This window comes from Diuraphis noxia, unplaced genomic scaffold, assembly GCF_037042655.1.
Source record: "Diuraphis noxia isolate RWA-SAM2 unplaced genomic scaffold, SU_Dnox_SAM2 contig0004, whole genome shotgun sequence".
Classification (NCBI taxonomy): domain Eukaryota; kingdom Metazoa; phylum Arthropoda; class Insecta; order Hemiptera; family Aphididae; genus Diuraphis; species Diuraphis noxia.
Genome location: NW_028301714.1, coordinates 68,652,907 through 68,676,437, shown reverse-complemented (window position 1 = coordinate 68,676,437; position 23,531 = coordinate 68,652,907). Strand labels below are relative to the sequence as shown.

At 36.9% G+C, this 23,531-nt stretch overlaps 1 protein-coding gene and 1 long non-coding RNA gene across 4 annotated transcripts; one reads left to right on the top strand and one right to left on the bottom strand.

Moving 5' to 3' along the window:
• Positions 1 to 414: 414 nt before the first annotated feature.
• Positions 415 to 16,834, bottom strand: aop (ETS variant transcription factor anterior open). Of its 3 annotated transcripts, none has more exons than XM_015517095.2 (6): positions 16,296 to 16,834; positions 3,424 to 3,798; positions 2,752 to 3,219; positions 2,278 to 2,505; positions 1,962 to 2,211; positions 415 to 1,878 (listed from the first exon to the last, which is right to left on the bottom strand). In XM_015517095.2, exons 2-6 carry the CDS (start codon positions 3,776 to 3,778, stop codon positions 1,557 to 1,559), a joined length of 1,623 nt encoding a protein of 540 aa, XP_015372581.1. In that variant the 5' UTR covers positions 3,779 to 3,798; positions 16,296 to 16,834; the 3' UTR covers positions 415 to 1,556. The 3 variants fall into 3 exon arrangements, with proteins under 3 accessions (XP_015372581.1, XP_015372583.1, XP_015372582.1); XM_015517097.2 differs by having other exon boundaries at positions 3,430 to 3,798; positions 16,296 to 16,833; XM_015517096.2 differs by lacking the exon at positions 16,296 to 16,834 and adding an exon at positions 13,739 to 13,880.
• Positions 5,337 to 7,730, top strand: LOC149056411 (uncharacterized). Its single transcript, XR_016191399.1, has 3 exons — positions 5,337 to 5,951; positions 7,335 to 7,398; positions 7,473 to 7,730. It is a non-coding gene; the product is annotated as an uncharacterized LOC149056411 (long non-coding RNA).
• Positions 16,835 to 23,531: the final 6,697 nt, after the last annotated feature.

Sequence of the window (23,531 nt, the reverse complement as noted above, 5' to 3'; positions counted from 1 at the left end):
AAGTGAGCTTAATGTATATAAACTCTAAAATAAAATATTATATAAATGTATTTTCTTTAAACCCTGAATATGAGACCACATCATATAATAATACTACTACAAAATACAACAAGAAAAAAAAATTTATAATTATTAATGTAATCAATACAAAATTGAACTATCCACAAATAGCAAGTCAATTACACAGTCGTGTTACAAATACAATTAACGAATTCCTCTTTGATGACATTATAGGTAGAAAAAATTTTGAAAATTTAAAAATATATTTAACTGCCGTATGTTATATTATTGACTTTATTGAAATGATTCTAATAATGTAATTTTGTAAAGTTATGATATGTTAAAAAAAATTTTTTAAAGATTTAGATTTACGAGGAATGTTAGCTTAAAATTAAAAATGTATTGAATACAACAGTTATTTATACTTTCATATATTATTATATAAAATGAACATCAAAAACAACAAGTCTTGTTAAAGTAGATAAAAAAAATTATACATATTTATTTTAATTTAATTACCCAACACAAGTCAAACCTGTTAATTTGTGTTTGTACGGAACAAATTTGGGCATCACATTTTCAATATGATATAATTGTTATAAATAATTATAATATAATACACAAACATGTACGGATTCGGCCGTACGTGATTGAAAGACATTACGGCATAAACATTGCAATTTAGGCAATGAAGTAAATGTATTTTAGTTTTGTTTAACAATTTTTAATAACCTAATTAGTAATAAACTTATGAGGTATTTGATTAAGTTAATACACTTAAAAAAATATTTATATATATATATATATATTCATTTATTCATTATGTATGTATAATAATAAAATAATAATAATAATAAATTTATTTAAATAGACATATGTACATAATTCAACAAATTATAACAACATATTTTTTTAATTGCTATTTATTCTTATCAACTTTTTATTTTCTATACTGAGGAAGACACTTTTGTTTTTATCAATCACCTATTTGCTTATACATAATAAAAATTTAAACCTTAAAATATATTGGGCTATATATAACTGTATAAAAATATAATCCAAAGTCTCAGACGTGTTTTTCTCGCATAAACTTTAACTAGTCAACTGCGTTTAATAATGTCAGTCAATTTTTTTTTAAATTAAGTATAAAAAAAAATTCATAATATACTACTGGTAACGTAACATTCTTCGGATGCAAGCATCATATTCGTTGCACTGTGTATATTTCGTTGTAGGACAGTCTTAAGGGATGTGCCATTGGCGCAGTCTGAGACTGTTAATAACTCTGACATATTTAGTTTACTAAATCTTGTAGTTATTATTATTTTTTTGGATATAATAGAATACCCTGTGTGGATTGTACCCCGAACATACCATTAGGAAATATGTATGGAAATAGTTCGTGGTTAGCGTACAAAATAAAACATTCAACTTGGTAACATATTAAGAAAAAAAATATATATATATATATAATAAAGACTTTTTCTTGAGTAAAACTTGTATACGCTGATTTAAGAAAGGCGCACGGTGGGAGAGGGAGGATTCTGGCGGCTGCCCTATGAGGCTTGTTCAAGTTTAAGAGCTGCTTTAGTCATTCCGGAAGACATTGGTTGGGTCATCGAAGTAGACATGTTGAGCTGTAGTTGCATTGATGAACTAGTCGACGCTGTCGACAAGTCTTGAGGTCCTTCTTGCCATGAGCTGGGTGGACATGGCATACTTAAGTCGGTTGGTTTATAGTCTTCATCAGATACATCTCCTGCTGTTGATTCGAGTTTGGGTGTAGTTGTAGTTGGAGTTTGAGGTGTTGATGCCATTTGCTGACGTAATAGAGATATATTTTTTATGCATTTTAATTCGCTGGGATTACGAAGAAATCTACAGATAAAAAACAAACATAAAAATGATGTTAATTAACAATATCACATGGAAATGAATAAAAATATAAAACATTAACTTACTGGTAACAGTGTCTTTCACCCTGCACTTTCCTGAGGATGTTTACCCTGTAATAGTAACGTAAGGCCCTGGACATTTTGTCGTAGTTCATGGATAAGTGATTTTTCTGTATACCCCACAGTTTGGCCAGGCCCGGGGGGTCGACAATCTTGAACACTCCCATTTCTTGATTTTTCCACGCTATGAAGCCAGTGAAACGCTGTTGACCGTCGTTCAGCAGTTGCTGTAGGAAATCCCACAAGAGTCGACCATCTGTAAACAATGAGGCATGTGTTAAGTAATCGAAACGATTTTGTTTGGTAAACAACAGCAACATACTTGTATTTGGTTCGATTGAGTTTGAATCGCCACCAGACGGGAAGAAAATATTTCCGTTAGACTGTTTGGGCGTAGAAGGAGAGTATGGCGGAGGTGATGTTGACGAAGATGGGGTGGTAGGCGTGGGCGGAGGTAAGTTCAGCGTGCCACTGCTAGCAGACGATTCTTCTGGGTCGGAATCAGATTGATTGCTGCCGCCAGAGCTGGTGCCACCATTGTTCGAGTATCCTAAATGGAAAACACAAAATATTATTGTTGCGATTTCGACAAGTAGGAGCTTTTACACAGGGCGCATATTCGGTAGAAATTACATTATATGCATTTATTTAAATTTAATTTCAATCCTAACTTGTCAAATCACCAGAACACACATTATGTAGACGAAGCGATGACACATTTATTCTACTGAATTGAGGGAATACGTGTGGGAGGAAATATACAGAATTATATTATCATTTAAAATTTACGACTTACCAATTGTCGGAGTCGTCGGGAATATGGACACGCTGGGTGTGAGGTGGTGGCCGACTGTGGTAGTGGTGGAGCCGACCGGTGGCTGCTGATGGTGGTAGTCCAGGTGGCGCGGGCTGTCCGACTGGCTGTCTATGGACGGGGCCGGGCTGAGGACGGCTGGCGAAGACGGTGCCGGCAGACACCACGTGGGGCTAAAAGGGAAGTGCGAGGCGACCGGGCTGCCGGGCAGGTGTCCGGCACTTCCGGCGCTCATCATGTCACCGCCACGCCGCAATAATTGCAGCACGTTGTAGAGCAAATCACCGGCGCCTGGACACCGTTCGCCCAAGTCTTGTTTGGTCAACAAACACAACGCTTTGCCGTTCATCTGGAACAGTTCGGTATCGAATCGCGGCAAGTCGAATTCGACTTCAGCCCACTGGATGAAAGCGTTCACGTCCTCTTTGGTCCAGATTCTCGGGTCGGTAACTGCACAAACGAAAACAACAATCAAATACTAGTGTTTCAAGTCCGCCCAAGACATCACGTGTCTTGCGTATTGAGTGTGTGTCTATATTACGACAAAATTCGTATAACCCGGTTCTCGATCACAACATTTCATTTATTTATTCGAAAAAAAAAATGAAATGTTTTCGAGAACGAATTCTAAGGATATAGATAGTATGTATTTACACTCACTAAGGTTGGCTGGCAAGTGGTGTTTGAAGTCGAGTGGCGACGGGAACGGTGTGGGAGGTAACAGTGTTGGCGAAGGCGGAAAGTTAAAGGCGCCACCGTGGTGCGGATGGTGATGGTGGTAACGCCAGAAAAGGTCAGCGGCGGCCGCTGCACCGCTGTTGAACACGAACGCCGCGGCGGCTGCGTTGTTGGTCATGCCCGGGCCGCCGGTGGTGCTACCGTTGGTCGCACCGCCGCCGACTGCCGCACCACCGTTTAAGCCACTTCCTAGGCCACCACCAACGCCGACGCCACCGCCGTGCCGCGTTATCGTTGACACCTGACCCGGAGTCAGGGGCATCAATTTCATGATGCCTTTAGAGAATCGATCTGAAACATAAAAAAAAAAATAAAAAATTATTACACCTGTCAATACAACAAGAATTATTATGGTCTATGGACAATAAATATTCCGCTTTGAGAATAGGTAACTGCTGAAATTATATTTGATTACAGGTATAAAATGGTATTAATTACAGCTATAAAATGTTTGAGATTATTCATATCAGTTAGATTAGAGAATACAACATTATACTATTATAGTGGTTAGGATAAGACCTAACCTAAACAAGACGATCAAAAAACAGTTGAGATCACCAGGAGAAGACATATTAAAATGTATAAAAATCGGCCAGATTTCTGATCGGACAGTAAATAATTCTCAATAGGTAATAATATAATGGCAAAGAAAAACAAAACGGATATTCGGATGCATGAGTTTGAAAGCAATCCACCGATGTTGCCAAAATAAGTTGCGTTTGTACCTATTTCCATAACGGTCCCGGGTGCTGCTGATGCTGTATTGGCTCACAGTCTATTGTGCGCATCCGTATGTTTCGGTATGTAGGTTTTTTTATATAATACACTTATATATATAGGTGTCTATCTACATTGTCGTGTTTATCTGTTCTCCCTCTACACATATTATATATATATATTATCGTACAAGAGCATTTCGGTCGTCGTCTGTACCGTTGTCTTGTGTTTTTTTTTCACGTTCCGTCAACCTATACGAACTCGATAAACCGCACAAATTACACACACTAGGTAGTAGGTACTATATTATACAATATAGGTACCATGCAGCTATTAAACCCTATTGTCGAACGAAGATGGTACAAAAAAAGAAGCGCACCGTAAACGAAATCGACTCACAACATGATGATGGTAGACGTTGTCAACGATTGTACTGCCTATTTTATAGGTCTAAAGACCGAAACAAGATACAATATAAAAATAAAAGAAAAAAACTGAGAATATACGTAAGAAATTATAACTATATACTCTCCCACGCGACTATTGCGCAACGCGTTACGGGGCGTACCATAGCAGGTATTATATTATTATTATCTTGTTGCCGAAAAAAGAAGCCATCGTTTCGCAACAGATTTTTGTTCGCTTTCCACGAAAGGTACAGATTTAGATCATAAAAATCTGAAACCGACCAGCAGAGTATGTAAGGTATAAATACAGAATACGTTTATACCATACTATCATTGATTAAATGTTATATATATTTAATCAATGATACTATCATAGTGTAGGCTGTAATATTAAGGTATTTTTAAAGAGAGAGAGTAAAGCTGGGACAATCAAACCTAGTTTGAGACGCTGAATAACTTATTGTGCGATAGTGTTGTGTTCTAAAGGTTTACAAGACGACGTTGTGCGGAAGCAAGATTGTAAATACTCACGTACGTGTGCCCGAAACCGATTAATAACTACTGATAATAAATAATAACTTATGACGGAAATGCACGTCGATGTTGATTTGTACCATATTATTACGATAAATTCCTAGTAAACCGCACAGTACTAGTTACCATAGGCGTGTGCCGTTTTTACTTTAGTTGAATCGACGACGAATATTCAAAAACGGAACGTGAATAAGTGATAAGCTAGCAGTTGTTGCCACGGATGATGATAACCCCCGATGGTCGATAACCCAAAGTGGAACCTAAATCGTTTTTTATACACGACGCTCCTTCGTGTCGTATACGAACGAATAACATATTATTTTTTACCGAACTCGCTCATATTATACAGAGCAATCAGAAAGTATACACGTTAAAATCGTATTGTACGTGAATAGAAAACATGCCTTCAAACTTCTAAGTCAATTTAACGCCCTATGTACGTTACATAATACAGCACAGGTGCTGCAGGATGAACCACCGTTTTCCGTTTTCCTACATAACTTCATTGGAGAGTACTGAAGCTCACTTTACGTATATCACGACGATCGCGTTATTCAGTCTCGTATTTTAGTTATATAAAAAAAATTCATAATTTTCTGTTCGATATGGCGCTCTTTAGTCTTTCCGCTTTCGTTAATTGGCTCCGGTTTGACTTCGATAGACGCTTAAGCAACACACTGTATAATTCCGCGTATACGTCGAATTCGTTCCCGGAACGGTCAACACTGATGCCAGTGCGGAGGCAAGAAATGCCGAGACAAAAAATACGTCATTAATATTTACAAGGTAGGTATAATATTATGAAATGTGTAATAACACTAATAACTAATAAGTAATAGCGTTATATTTAATTATGTACAATCATTATTATACGTGCATAATATATTATTTTACGCACAATATGTGTGTGAGTGTGTTTGATTGGAGAGAGGTGAAGGGAGGGGTTATACAAGGCGTGTTCGACGGTAAATAATAATATTTTTAATAGTTATTTATTTCATGTGTCATCGATTCCGAAATGTACGCCGCCGCCGGGTCGTATTCTATCAGGAAACCAGGAAACCACAAAGCGTGCTTTGACACGGAAAAAATACCGTTCTGGTTTCCTTGAACAACAACAATAATATTAAAATACCGCAGTGTTAATGGATATCGTCGTCTCCCGGACAAAACCGATTTTTCAGTATCATTATCAACCAGCAAACGTTTCGAACGAATAAAATTACTCGTCAGTCGTCGAAAATGTACATTGCATACAATTAATTTTATCAGCAATCCAATTATTATTATTAAAATGCCGTCGCCGTCCTCGTCACCGTATCGCGAAACTCGTTTAGTATTAACGAGACAACGACGACGGCTCATTATTTTGTTTTTTATATTTTGTCGTTTCCCGACCAAACCGGTCATATTATTATTAAATTGTTGTATCATACGCAGCTCAACCTTAACGACATCAGAACGTTCGTGTCGTGCGTGCGCGCGTATGTGTGTGCATTACAATAATTATTACTGTTTGCTAGTAGTCGCCGTATGTATGACAAACACGGCTATAGTCTCGTTGGTAAATACCATACACGTTATACACTCGAGGGATAACAATTTATTATTTAATATTGTTAATGTGTATACAGTGTGGTGTGACCGAAACAGCCGCTGAACACGTCGATCTTAAAGTGAGTCAAACGGCAAGTGATACTTAGCAGTGTACAGTATACATTATACGAGGGATACACAGACTTCTCTATCAGGCAGTTGTATAATACCTATGAGACGCTTGTGTAGTATAGTGTAGATATAGGGTTATAGTTTAACATTATCGCCTTTCTAGTTCCACAGACTATAAAGAAACACACCTGTCGTCGTCATTCCCGGCGTATTCACCGAGAACGCAATGCCGTACGACTATTACGCGGTGTAAAAAAACATGCGTGAAATAATGTTGTTTTTGTACATCACCTGGATATCACACAATAATATTAATTATTATTATTTATTACTATATTAATATTAAAATTCGATAGTTTGCGGCGTTTGCGCTCGCACTGTTATCGAACGCACACACACAGCCGAGTAGCTAAAGGTCGAACACAATAATAATTGTGACGATAACGAAATGTTACTTAAGTAAAATATTATTGCTATAAATTGCTTTATTATATTCGTTAGGTACTCACTACAGTCTCGGAAGACAGATATAGGGCCGTTTCCAACAATAATAATAACCAGAACGGTAAATCTCAATATTATAATTTATAACGAATTGATAATAAATCAAACGGTTGAAAAACTATACTTCCTCATTAGCAAAGATACACCGCCCACTTGTGACGAACTGACGAATGCCTCACCAACCTTTCAGTTCAACACATTATTATCAAGTATCCGGACATCAGAAACAACTTAGTACCATCTAATATGAATGAAGCACTCAACGAAAACAACTTCCCCAAAATTATTTCATATCTAATCAAAATCAATCTTTTAAGCTAACCTAACCATAGTCTAAGTTCAAATACTCTTTGTGAATTTACCTTTCTTTTTCTACTATTGTTATAATTTATACTAGGCTAATGACATGTGATGTTTAAGTTTTACTTCTAATAAAAAAAAAAAACATTATACTGTCTGATGATCTTATAGCTGTGTGGAAAAACATTGCCAAGTTCGCGCAAACTTTCCTCGGCCGTTGGCCATTTAATGCACTGCGCACTAGCACATAGTATTGGGTATGCGCTTCGAGCCCGAACCAGGATCCGGGTACACCCGGTAGGAAGGTCAAACGAATTGATTACCATATTATACACGTTCGAGCATAATAAAGTACGTGTGTGTTATTATGTGTGTGTATATGGCAATGTGTAGTGAGTAGTGCTTATGTTTCGTGTGTGTGCTCGCGAGAAACGGGCGCAGCCGGAAACGCTATTTCTTACGCGGCGGCGCGGTAATTACATTCTTCCGACATTTTCCTCCTGATATTTCGTTGTACACTGTATTCATGTATTATGCTTATCAAATTTTATCTACGCCATATTATGTTAATTTAAACATTATTGCATTATAATATTATTATTACACGTTTCGTTTTTAGATAGCGTCGTCAACAAACATATTATTGATATTATGTCCGAGAACGAGAAGTGAGTTATTTATTGTTGTTCGATGCTCGTAATACAATTTACGTTTAACAAAATAGATGCTATAACTATATTATATCAATTATTACGCTATCATCGAGATCGTAAAACAGCAGCCTGCTGCTTTTCGTAAGCGAGAGCGGTTGGAATTCGTGCGTTTTCTGAAATATGTGCAGCCTTTTGTTTATACCCAAACGGACGATGACCGTCGCCATCGCATAGGACGTGCAAGTTTGTTATACAAACAGTGGCGGGCGGTACGCTTCTGATTAAACAACAGTTTTCATTACGACGTGCCGTAAAAAAAAAATATTAATGACATTATAATATTATATTAACGACGGTAAAATATTATAAGTTATTGTAACGATAGACTTATACGTTTAACTATATAATTGTATAATGTATAATAATATATCAGATCGCGAACCCCCCGCGGGGAAGAAGATAAAAATTAAGCTCGTCTTTTTTGACTAGATTATCCTCCCCTCCCGAATTTTCAATGAAATATGTACGTACCGGAGATATATTTAGATATATTTTTAGTTATTACTATTTGAGGCGGATGGACCTGGCCGATCTTTTGTTGTTATATTATACGAATATACATACACACACACACACAAAAATACGTTCAGTAAGTGAAAAGAAAAAGAAAACGGCCATCTATTGGTTTTTTAGTTTTTTACGACATTCATATTGATGACTTGTTGAACAGCGCGACGGTGACGATTACCGCCTGTAATATTTTATATGACGTCCAGACCGATTATGCAGAAAAATAATTATCTGAAAATATGTCAAAAAAGTACAAATTAAACGAAAACGAGTTAATAAACGCGACATTTTCACATTCATCCTCTCGAAGTCTCGACGGTCATTGTCGTTTTCCGGGTAAACACAATTTTTAAGAGGAAAAAACCGATGCGTGACGTAATTTCGACGAACACGACCAGCGCCGCCGGTTTGCACGCGTTCGCGACGTGTGTAGGTTTTTCTATTTTTTCAAGCTGTCTCCGGTGGGGATACACACGCACGCACACACGGTGTGGGCGTGTTAGTCTAGCAAGGTGATCGTCTACGCGGAAATCGTCAAAACAGAAATGCGAAAATGCAATTTACCAGCACGTAATAATAATAGTAGTATTGTAGTAATAAACTAAAAACAAATATTAATCAATAAAAAATATTGTGTTCATCGTAAAAAATAAAATGAGAAACCTATTTGTGCCTACCAATACACTCCAATACTCCAATAGTCTCAACCCCTAAACAAGTCTTAAACGTGTACCGGTCAGTATTATTCAGTATTCTTAATCCTGGGGACCAGACATTTTTAGGAGAGACGGAGACCCTAATCTCGAAAATTTAACTAATCTTACAAATCTTTACAAAATGTCCAGTTAAGGTCGTCCCCAGCATTGAGAATAATGTAAGGATTTCGAAGATTCGTTGGATTTTCGGGGCAAGGGATTAGGGTTAAGAGACCCTACCGTTTTTCCTGAAACAGTGCCCAACGTGATATCAATAATATAACATAATATAATGTAAACGATTTAATGTTGCCTCAAAGATTACCGATTACGCGATCAACGATAAGATACATCATGAGCTCATAATTATTATTATAACTTTATTTCTTTCAGTTTAGATTGTAAAAATTATTGTTATTATAATTTACCAACCGTCATCGGTAGTAGGTAGATGCATAACCACATTAAACAGCGTTTCCGTTCCGGCACTTCCGGTATTTTCAATATTATGTATACGCCACGTCATTATTATGCACGTTATTAGTACATTTTTCTTCGTTCCCCTTTTGGACGACCGGAGGTCGTCTTGTACGGTGCGCATCCTGTGCAGCTATACCGATAAGATATCCTTAGTAAATTTTTTACGACAGCGCGAAAATTGCCCTCGAACTTAAACCTAGAAAAGATGGCAGGTAAAACGAGGGGACGAACTAACGAAATAACGGGATTTCCGGTGTTTGTCAAAAATAAGAACCTTCAAAAAAAACCTTGAACCGCCGCCATGAAGAGGAAATGGAACAGAAAATAATAATAATAAATAGAATAGGTAAATAGTGCATAATTTTATCGTCACCCAAATTCAAAACGAGTTTTCGTGAGCTGGCGATATAATATACATTTGCTCAACGCATTATTAATTCATATATCATACACGAGTCATCAATGATTAACCATAAAATTATTTCTTTGGTACATACAAATTAATATTTCTTGTGTTTTTAACTTACACTTTTTGGAACGTAAACTATTTAATAATTTAATCAATCTTCCGCATAGAAGTTACTGTATAAGGTATAACCCGTATTACTTCTTCCTAATATAGAAGGAGTTTTTTTTTTTACAGCAAATGCCGAATTTAAGTTAAAACCCTTGTCGGAAACAACAGTCAGTCATTAAAATAATATATTCTGGGGAGATTAGTTTATTTTACACTCTTCCGGCTCAGTGGGGTAAAGCCTCAAAAAAAAATTGAACGGTTAAAAATAGATACATGCAAACCCTTCCGGACATTAACCGCGGGACTATCGGCCGATAATAATAGAACCACTACATATACCAATACCACCTCGGTACTCAGTCAAACAACGTCTCCCAACGTTGTCATTAATATTTACTATATACACATCAGACGATAAAGGTTCTTTGAATGCAATGAAAGCGGGGATTGCTTTCTGCTAAATCATTTTATTGATATTTGTTTATGAGATCTTTAAAACATAACTAATATAACAGCATGATACGCTGATTCAAAGTTGAAATAATTTTTTTTACTTGGAAATGATTTTATCTTTGTCTATTGATTTTACCATGAAACCGTTGCACTGACGATTGGAAATTGGAACGATTAACAATGATTCGGCCTCAATAAATTATTTAAGTTCACTGAATTAAAAGAATAAAAAATATATGGCACAATTAGATAAAAATTACAATTAAAATATACAGATGACAAGAAACAGAATAGAGATTGCTCAAAACATAAAGAAAATCGACAGTGTTATCTAATAAAGTAATAAATTAACATTTACGATTGCTTAAAAATAACGAGTAATTCCAAGAATTATAAATAATATTGTAAATATGGTAATTATTATTAAACGACAACGCGACGGACTGACGTGGAAATCGGCGATGTACATATCGATAAAAACTATATAATATAATTTTTACAGTACAGTTATCGGACGGCAGTAACTGTCGAACTATAATACAAGAATACAACGTTATTATAATCGAATACTATTGTTATTAACAAATAACAATCGTTTTCATATGATATTTAATAATAATACAACGCGTATAATTGTACGTCGTATAATCGTATCGTCGTTAGTAGGTTAACCGATATAGGTTCACCTCCGTAAAACGCAGAAGAATGTTCACGATAAATATTGGATTATAATATAATGGAGTGAAATAGATTTAAAATAATAAAATTAAAAAAAAAAAACACATTGTATGATACATATTATATATCTGGCACGCCACTGCTGGAAAAACTATCGTCTTTGGCGAAGGATGAAAATTCAAAATAACGGCCATAGGAACTAGAAATCGACTCGAATACACTCGACTATTGTTTTAAAATAAAATTTATAATATTATAATTTTTAATAAATATTGTGTTTATTTTTTACTTTTTTTAGTACGATAACATTTTTCCGTCAATAATATTCGGACAAGCGATTGTTGCTATAAAATTATCCATTCATTACTGCGTCAAACATAAATAATAATAATAATAATAATAATAATAATACAAATATGTCCATCGGTCCTTCAAAATGGTACGGAAATCGTAGTTCGCAAACGAAATAACCCGTTTGTCATGATAACGTATATAGTGTTGTCGTTTGTATTATTTTGATAGTGATAAATTATTATTGTTGAGCGTACGTGTCTATGTACGAGATTAAAATTAATGATATTTATAGGATTATTCGCAGTGCGCTCGTTTTTTAGGCAGAAAAATGAAATAGTATCGTCGTCGTCGTCCAATAATATTATTATTTTGTGTTTTTCATAATAGACACAGCGACGACGACGACCGACATCACACAACGAAGACGACGACGGTTTTAGACACGCACGGATCGTAAAAATAGAACGGTAAAACAACGGGCGCGTACCACAAAAACTTCTTGGCGTGTACTTCCCGTCATTGCCTACCAAAAAAACATGAAAATTCCTATACAACATAGCACAATTTATTAATCATAATAATTCGTGTAATGTATCCCCATCGCCGCGGTAGAAACACACTTCCGGTCGTACGGGAAACGAGTGCGCGGACCGTCGCAGGTATTTTAACAATATTTTACAAATATTACGCTTCTTTTTGACCGCACAATACTCTCACCGCGGTTGTCTTTATCACGCGCGCGCGCGCGTGTGTGTGTGCCCTCTTTTGGTGTAATATTATAATATTCTTCCGTTGTAGAATACGACGGTCGCCGCATATACTAAAATAAATTAAATGAGCGTGCAGAATATTCATTACTCCGAATACCACGGTATTAATGTATTCTTGTCGTTCAATATCGTTATGATATTATTATAATAATCACAAACTGCAGCAGTGTCGGCTGCTGTTTAATATTTACAATCGACATTGCTGCAGGAGCGCCACTAAGACGACTATTCATGCACACATTGGTATTCTTTAACGCCGAACAGGATATCGAATATGGGTGGAAATTTTTTGATTTTGGTTTCGTTTAGTACTCACACACGTGATACCTTAACATGCATACAGAAGGAAAACCGAGACGCGACGGCGGTTAACCTTGAACGGAGGCGGCAAACGCTGTTCTTTGTCCCAGGACTATACACACACACACACACACATAATAGGAACTTCCGCTCTGCAGCGCGCGCAGCAACAGGTCATGTTACCCCGCCGCCATCGCCATATGTCGAGAGAGGAGACCGAAACGGGTTTCACTTGGCTTGTATGAGTTGTATGACGGCGCTTCCATGTCATTGCTTTGCATGCACGACAAAAATCTGCGGTGCAAGCAGTAGAGTGAAAAAAGGTAAAACTAAAACCCTCTACGATTTTATAGGGGGAAACAACAAAACCTCGAACAAAACCATATCGTAATAATTTACACTTTATTATTTCTTAACAGGCCATGTTGTATGTCAATTGAGTACATATTGTATGCTTGCCTAGGTATGGATCACCGGAAGTGACAATATTTACATTGAATAAACTATAATTATAATTTATTTAATTAAATATGTATAAGGTACAATAAATAAAATATGTATAATTCCCCGTCGATTGTGAAATGGAAAAAATTGACCTTATTAACCGCGCGCGCGCATCCGATATCCTGCGGACATTATGTCACAATGACACAATACCATTATTTAAATAAGAAAAAAGAATTGCACGTACCCAAAGACTATAAAGTCGGCCACCTGCAAGCGTGGTGAATGACGGACCGGACGACCTGTAGTGGTTAGGTTATGTTGGAAAAACGACGACCCGGTCACAACCGACGTTCGGAAACGAATAAAAATCAAACACCGAATGGTGATGCTGATGCATAACGGCTACAAGGGGGACGAAAATATTAAAAGAAAAATATGTGTCATCTCGTGAAGATTTTTCTCCCCTACGCGGTGTTCGCGGCGGGGGCGTCCCTTTTGTGCACTGTGACGGGATGAGAGGAGGAGTGAGCAGGTGTTCAACGTCGTCGGGTGTCGTAGGGGTGCGGTGATTGCGGCGGCGGCAGCCATAAAGAGAAAAGAGAAGTGAAGAAAAAAAATAAGGAATCCCTTGTCCTCTCCCTGCACACATGCACCACCGACACAACACGGGAGAGGAACACATACATACAAGTACACACACACTGACTGGGGCGCCCCAGACACCGAACCGTGGGAACGGGGCCGTTTCCTTTTTTTCGTCGTCCCTCCACCACCACCGCACCACAACGCGCAGCCATCAATTCCACCCGCCATCTCAGAACCCCCTCGCGCACCGCCGTCGCTAACCCATAGTGTTGTAGACCCATCGTTACATTCCACCGGCTGCGGCGGCAGCTTCCCAAAAACATGACGCGCGCTCCGCACTGTGCGTCTTCTTTGTCGTCTTTCCCACTTCCTATACTATGCAGCGAGGAGTCCATAACAATCCATCTGACGGATATTTTTCTCCTACGCGCGCGCTCGCGACGACACACAGAAAATCATTCGGCAAAAGTAAAAATATTAATACATTATTATCTCTGTCCGTCGTTACTGCTTATAACTCGAAAGAGAGCTATCATCGTTATAATATTATTACTATTATTGTCGTGATCATTGAGAGCAAAATTTGCAGTGCGAATGCGTGCGTGTTGTTATTGGAAACTGAAAAATAAACAACAACAAAAAGAAACCCCCGAGGATGATAATTCGCGAAAACAACAAACACGGGAAGTGTTTTTACGCCGAGACGTGATGCGCGTCTTGCGCGCGGCGATCTCGGAGTACATGGCGACGGAATGCGAAAAAAAACCTTGACCCTCCCCCCCGAAACACGAATGGTAGGAAAATACCTAAGCGACAACGCGCACCGCCGGGAAATACGCGTAAAAATATATCATTTGAGTTTATTATTATGTATTTTTTTTTTCCAACTAACGACCATACACCGACTTCGGCGGCCAGTGTGCGCGAGTGAGTGTGCTACGTCGTGGAAGTCCGTCCGGAATCCGGTCGTGTTTATAAATGTATGTGTGTGCGTATGTGTAGTCAAGGTCAACCGTAGGACAATAGCGTTCGACGAGAAAGGGAGGCGGTGGCGGAAAAGAACGCATCTCGTCGCCGTCGTCTCCGGGAGCCCTCTCTCACCGGCCGCCTAGTCCATGCCCGCACGCATACTCCTTCCCGGTGCACACTACACCGCCGACGCAACCAAATACACCACACGCCGCGCGTCCTAACCACTCTTCCTCTACGGCAACAGCCGCCGAAGCCGCTTCGGGCAAACACACTACACGACTGCGTATATATTATTATTATTATTATTATATACGACACAATCGTTATGATCGCGGAACAGGAAATACGAGCAGCGGCGACGACGCCACAGACTAGCCTGCTGCAGCTCGTGTGACGTGCGTGACCAATAACCAGTGCGGCCAACCCTTTCGAGGCGCGCGCTGCGACGTTATGCGTATGTGCGTGCGCGCGGTTACTCCGTTTCGTTTTTTCGCCGTACGCGGCGGCGAAACCGAAAAAATCAGAAAAACAAAACATCGTAAACTGCACCACGACACCCTTTACACCATGCACGGTTTTCCCGACACACAGACTACTTTATTATTATTATTATTATTGCATACCCAATTGCCTGTTACAGACGGACCCTCTTTTTCGCACGTCGACGGGGTGACACCTGTTCGTGACCACGCAGTCGGTGTGTAAAGTGCACCCCATCAGGCACCGGCGCGGTTGCACCCTTCGATGGGGTCTATACTCTATATATTATCATCATAGCCGTTTCGATGGTTCTTATTACACCACCGACTTGTTTTGCATAACAGCAAATTAAACGCGAACAGTGAACGAAGGTATAGACGAAACAAAAAAAATTAAGAACAGAAAAAAAAAACTCGTTATCTGTCCGACCAGTATTGGCAGTATTACGAGCCTGGGTTTATTAGTTATTATGTAAAACCTTAGTGCACGCCACCGTACCTAGCATGTATTACGTAGCTATCTAACGATGATGATAATATTATTGTCATGTATCGGTACATATTATATTATGAGGACATAGCGTTAGGTATATACTGTGCGCAAACGTTATGCAATGAAATTTTATTTTCAGCAGAGGAACGTCAATTACCGGTTCAATTATTTTTTTCCAACATGCTACGATGGTATTAAAACCAAAAAATAAATAAATAAAACACCTCGGCGTCCACCGGTGTGCTTGATTATTAAACATCAAAAGTCTGTACCTTTGAGATTTTACGTCCGCGGTGCTCGGTAAGCTCGGCAATAAGAAATCCGTTTGTCAATGTCAAGACGACGATAGCGTGTTTGCTGCGACGATGTTCGTACGGCGATGCATCTACTCGAGTCAAATCGTACACGGCGCGCGTACACAGAAGTAACGACGGCGACGAACTGGTTTTTCTTTTTTAATCACCACACAATGCGCACAAAAATCCACGAAGACGCGGAAAACACGATTTTCCCGGGCGACGAGGAAGACGATAAAAAAAAATATTAATGATAATACGCACCGCACCGTACCACGCGAACACAGTCAAACGAGGGTTTTGTAAAATTATTATTTAGCGATGCAAACGAAACGAAAATACTAATAATAATATTATGTATAACAAAACTCTCGGATCGTAGTATTTTATGTCAACAGATCGAAAAATAAGTATGTTTTTATTGTTACGTCGTCGAGCGCGGAACGATAGAACGACACTACATGCTCTACCGGCAACCTGACGGCAACAAAATCGGACGCGACCGCGGCTGATAATTGTATGGGCGTCGTGCAGAACGCGTGATACGACAGAGCGTGGCGGCGGCCGATCGCTCTCAGTGTTGCCCCTTCCACGACATAATTATCGTACCGTGTTGCGCGCGCATCTTCGTACTAAACGCTGCGTGCAACTAGTAGTAATGGTAGTAATAGTAGTAGTAGTAGTAGAATATTAATATATAGTAATAATACTGATATAGTAGTAGTAGTAATAGTAATAATCATAGTAGTAGTAATATTATATAGTATCGTATTTTGTACGCCACGGATGTATGTGTGCGCGAGTGTAGTGGGTAATGTGCAAAATGTCTCTTATAGACTAATGTATAACCTGTTTTAAAAATAAATTCTATCTTGTTTTGCCTATTATTTTTCGGTAAACAGTATAATTATGATCATCGCGAATAGTTAATAATAATCGATCTCGTTGTTAACGCAAAAACAGTTTTAAACTGATGATGGTTATTTTTAATAAACGATTTGTAGAAACAACAATTATTATTGCGATTTCGACTTTAAAGCAAATGATTATTTTATGTATATTATACGACATTATAAATGTTGTTCTTAACGAACCTTTAAACGAAATAAAATTTTTCGTGGTTGTGCGTTAGTATATTACGTAATATCAAGTTTAAAAATACTTACAATCCGTAAAGAATAAAAATTAAATTAAAATCGAATAACGGAAGAGGGTATAATTTCGATGTTTTTACCTACGCTGTTTTATTAACGATCATGATATTACTAATAAATTACTATAGTCTATAGTATATGGTTCAAATACTCGAGATTTTAACATCTCATAGCGTTGTTACGCTTCCGATCACGCCGACAAAACCATTTTAACAAAAACGCAGATGTAGGCATGATAAAATGTCTTCAATGTAAACAACAGGGCGTAAGCTAGCATTTACTAATACAGATTGGCAAAAGGCTATTAGCCTTCTTACCTAGTGTACACTTTTCACAGCTTAAAATAATACATAGGTCAGTAGGTGTTGTTTTTTTTCGTGTCGATCGGCTGGTCACGAAACTGGTGGAGGTACCTTATAACATTATAATAATATATAGGCGATGTAACATCGTAAAATCACAGAAACGAGCCCTACTGGCAATTATAATACTGTATCGTCTATACCTACGTATTTTTATTAAGGTGACTGTGAACGAGGTAGTAATTATTATTACGACCGCCGTAACACGTTGCGTAACATTATAAATTACAATAAACTAATGAGTGTAGGTAGGTTACCTTTATAGGGTAAACGGAAAAAAAATAGTTTAAAATAGAGTTTTGGACCGGAGTCGTTGATACACATCGACAATATTACATTATTATTATTATTTTCGTGTACGATATTATTATATGCTATAAAAATATTTCTCACAAACGGAAACTCGTTGGTTAAGTCGTCGTCGCAGTCGTAACTCGATGGCCTAGTTTTGCCGTACGGAAAATGTTTATTTTCCGAGAAGTGAGAACATAACACTTTTTGCAATACCAGCCATTAGTTTTATACATTATACATATATATATGTACAATAATATATATATTATTATTATTTATTATTACATTACACTCACTACGTACATACACAAAATATTATGTGATGTATATATTATTATTATTATTATTAACTACGTGTACTGTGCAGGGAATGTTTCACGAGAACGCATATGTACGCATAAAAACGGAACAATACGGATTGAGATTAAATTGTCGGTTTCGCAGAATTAGAACGTGTACATTACGCGCGTACATAAGTTACTATAATATAGTATATCAAGCATAATATACATTTATAATATGCATAAACGACAAACGCACCACTTACATATTTAATTATACTATTATTATTTAACTGTGTGCAGAGCGGACAGTCCGAATAACAATAAATTACAGCCCGACACAATATTAAATATTAATAATATCGATAAAATATGATATTGTAATACGTAATACAAATTCGACAGTTTAGCGTACTATAATCGCGCACGATTGCCTCGATGATCGATTCACGTAACGCTCACCTCACTCATCTAAACGTAGCGCAGAAAAATGCCAAGCCGGTAACTCGTTAACTAACGACTCGCGTATATTATAAAATACACAAAAATAATAATTACATAACAACTAGTCATAAACTCATAATCATAATATAATAGGTAATAAACTAATAATATTACGTGTATTTCTGGAACGTGTTAATTATGCGATTTACTGTGTCATTATAAATAAGTATAAGCAACTGAACACAAGATCCGCAAATGTTTTAAAATATGTTGGTATCCATGGCTATCAGCACTTGGCTGGAAAAGAAATAATAGACTACAGTTGTAGAGTAGAGGAACTTTGATGAGTAATGAACTAATGAACTGATGACACAAACAAAATTATTTGTATTACTACCTAATTAAAATATCGAATATAATCGTGGGAGGCTTCCATAAATGGGAATCTTTTTTACCTAAATTAGATTGCCTTTTAGGACAGCATATGGGTAGGTATTATCTGCAGTTCCTACTTCTTAAGAATCCACGATGCCATATATTATAATAATTGGTATTGCGTATTTAGTTTTGAGATAATATATCAATGTCTGTATCGCGATTATCACGTATCGATGATTTAGATATTATCAACAGTTCCACAAATTTGGAAGCAGATTTTTAAATATGAGTATAGAAGATAGTAATTTTGAAAAAGAACCTAATAAAATACCACTCCATGCGTTTTAATAATTAAAAAAAAAACAGAAGTATATTAGTATAATATCATATATAGGTAGGTACATGGCATATATTATATAATATTATACATATATTATATATATTATATAATATTATATATATATACTATATATTATATAGTTATGATAAGTGATATGTCGTATAAAAAAAATATAAAATACCTATATACGTTAATTATACATGTTTACACAGTATTACGAATATAGTATATATACTTAATACTTTAATAGTGTTCCTATAACTTATGAGTGGATCAATGGGTACAGCGGCACTCAGGAGTCTGGATGTCTAGACATGTTAGTAACTATATAAAAAAAAAAACTATGAAAACCACCCAGTGGTTGACTTGGAAGTAAAGTAGTAGAGGTACTCTAGCTACTTTTAAAATGTAGCGTCCCTAGCATTTTAATAAAACTTACATAATCATGGCGGGGGGGGGGGTTAAAAGTTTACATAACAATCCGTCCCATGAGTTCCCCTTTAAAAAAGAAGTAGGGGTACGCTAATGTATCCAAAAAATTAGTTGAGGTACTCAGCCCCCCCCCCCGCCCCCCTAAGTCACCTACTGAAACCACCATAGTATTATATTATGTATTGAAATAGGTACGTACTGTAAATTTAGGAATAATATGCTAATAACACGAATGCATTATTCTTGAGAGTACGCCACTGATCACGACGCCCTCATAAGTGTAAAAGAGATTAAATATTGCATTTATAAAAATGTATATTATTAATTTGTATACGCCTATTATAGTGTAAATATGTACTTTTGTTATTATATCTTAACTTTATTATCATTATTGACAACGTCGGACCGTCTACTGAGATCTTCGTATTAAAATAATAATAAGAGTACAATCAAGCCGTGTTAGCCTTTATTGGTTTATTGACGCGCTGGCAAAATTAGCATATACATAGAGTATAGACTATAATATGCTGGCAGTGCCCTCGTGTCTATATAGGTGAACGTATAAAGAATGTTATTTTCGTGCTGCTGCGAGTTACACGTGCAAAATAATAATTTATTAAAATATTGTAATAAACCCGTATGTACGGTAACGATAATATTATCACCGCCGTACATGGATGACCACGTTTGGTACAGAACACAATAACTTAGCTACCTAGAATACAACGAAATCACTACGATGATAAAACCGATCGAACGTCGCGACGAATATAAAAGGAAGTAGAAAAAATATATATGTATGTATAAAAAAAAAATTTGTATAGTAATTTCTTTCCTCATCCGCATCAAAACGCGACAAGAGTCCTTGGACCGGCATATAGTTTTCTGTCACGGTTTAACGATTCTCTCCGTTTGAAAACAATTTCCTGGGCACCACCGCAGCCGCCTGTCGTTACCACTACCGCTGTCCCGGTAGTACAATATTATACATATATATATCAAATATCTAATACACGTGGAGCAGACGCGTATACTATTATTATACAACTATTACAACAATTACTATCATTGCTATACTTGTACTACTACTGCAGGTACCACTACTACTACAATAATACTATACTATTCTTCTATTACTATTTACTACTGTTACCATAAAAATATTATACTGGTCCGCAGTGCTACCACCGATACACTGATTGTACTATTAATAATTATTATATTATACTAATGATCAGCGGCGTAGATACGATTTTTTTCTGGTGGGGAGGGGGGGGGTGTTAAAATATATTTATGACACAAATTACAAGTTGTTAGTTAAACTAAACGTATTAGTATTATATAAGTATCACAGAAGATAAAATACCAATATAAAAAGTTTTTTTTGGGTGGTTGGGGGGGGGTGGAAACCCCTTCCCCCCCGTAACTACGTCACTGCTAATGATTAATGAATACATTAATTTACCATACACTCATATACATACTTAAACTTATTTTCTGATCTAGAGCCACTTCGTTAATGGGAACGGCGTAATAAGCGTCACTACTTATCGCGCAGCATCGTTTATTTCAACAATTATCACCGTAGTCTCAGTGAGGGATTACTGAATTTCTTTGCCCAGTTTACCCCCTCGCAGTTCATCTACAACTTCACCATTTGTCCATAAATACTTAATACGCGTATAACCACTAAAGCCGCGGTGCCTATACAGCCTAACCTAACCGTTTTTGTTTTCAATATTATATTTTTTTAATGGGCTCGTACTTGCGCGTCGTAACGTCCTGGTCCGGAAGTACCATCGGTGTTTTCGGACGCGCGTCAGCATGCATTATTATTTCTATATACAGATACAAGAATATTGTAATGTACCTACAGCGGAATATCTGCTGGCGTGGCGCGTGAAGATTGCTCCCCACCCCACACACACACACACACACGCGCGCGCTCTCAACGATCCATCACGCCCGCGGGAGACTTACGACCTCGCGCATCCGTCGTCCGTAAATAACTCGGTCCATCCGGGAAGCCCTACCCGGTCGTGTACCATACCACATATTATTATATGTATATATTATATTATTTAATATAATATTATTACATGCGCGCGCGCATTCTTCACACTCGACGTGATCGTTATTCGCACGCTGGTCTCGTCGCGTTAACGTCATCCGCCGCCGTCAACGGTCCCGCACTTCACAGGTTTCCTATATATTTATATTTTATATACTTACATTATACGCGTGTCATGTTGACTCCCTCTGCGCGCCCCCCGAACCGGGGCCTCGCGACTTTTTCACTGACGTGCACTCTGCTGATATCCACTTTCCTGGAGTGGCACCGTAATAATCTCCCCACCCCTCCTCCACGAGATATTTGATGACAGACGTTTGAAATCGTCGCATTTACTCGGTCTCATAGGTACTTGTAGGTATTTATAGAAGCTACCGATTGAGAGATGTCACCATATTTATTATTATACGTTTTTCAATACGACCAGAATTTGATTTACACTAATCGTCGTTGTACAATAAGGTATATATAGGATTAGATCGGAGATATTCAAAATTTTTCAGCACGCATCTGCTTTGGATGTTCACAATATTTTCACGGCTCCCAAATTATCATAAAAAAATTGAAATAACACACTGATACAATATGGGAAATATGTTACATGAGTGATAATAACAGTGATGACTTTAGTACTGGAAATAAAACTTCAAATGGACGGGTCGTAAGGTGTGTCGTTTTGACTTCCATTATGATTGCAAATAATATTCATATAATATAATTATGCGAAACCTAGGTATGATGTTGGTTTTCAGTACTTTGACGCGGCTCCCTTTACACAATTTCACGACGCCCCTAGGAACCGTGACGCACAGTTTGAATAGCTCTGGATTAGATATATTATATAGTATATTGGTATAATATACTAATAAATAATAAATATACCAATGTATTTACCTAAACATAAATACTATTTAATTTATGTATAAGAATTAACGAATTACAAATACACAATATTATGTTGTAGTTGTATATGGAACCTTGAAAACGCATGTATATCAATAATTAATATATATATTTTATGTTAACATAATATGATCAAAAACACTTTCTCCCCGATCAAAATATGCTTATACAACCAGGGCTCGAGACTTATAGCACTAAAAAATCATGAAATATGCGCTATTATATGCACCGAAAAATTTAAAATATGCGCTATAATATGCACTAAAAATATGAAAATATGCTTTTAAAATTATTTATTAAAAATTTTTATTTAGACATTTATGAATTTATAATTATTAAAATTTAAAGAAAATTTTTTATATAATTTTACAGTTATAATTTTCTACAAATAATGACTAAAAACTCTTTCCTGTTCTCGTTAATTTGTATGTGTCGAATTTTACTGATTCTTGTTTACGTTTAATTGCTTTTGTATGTTTGTCAGTTTTAAGATGTTGTGTTACATTGAATTTTTTTTCACAAATTACTTTAATTTCACAGTATTTGCAGAAAA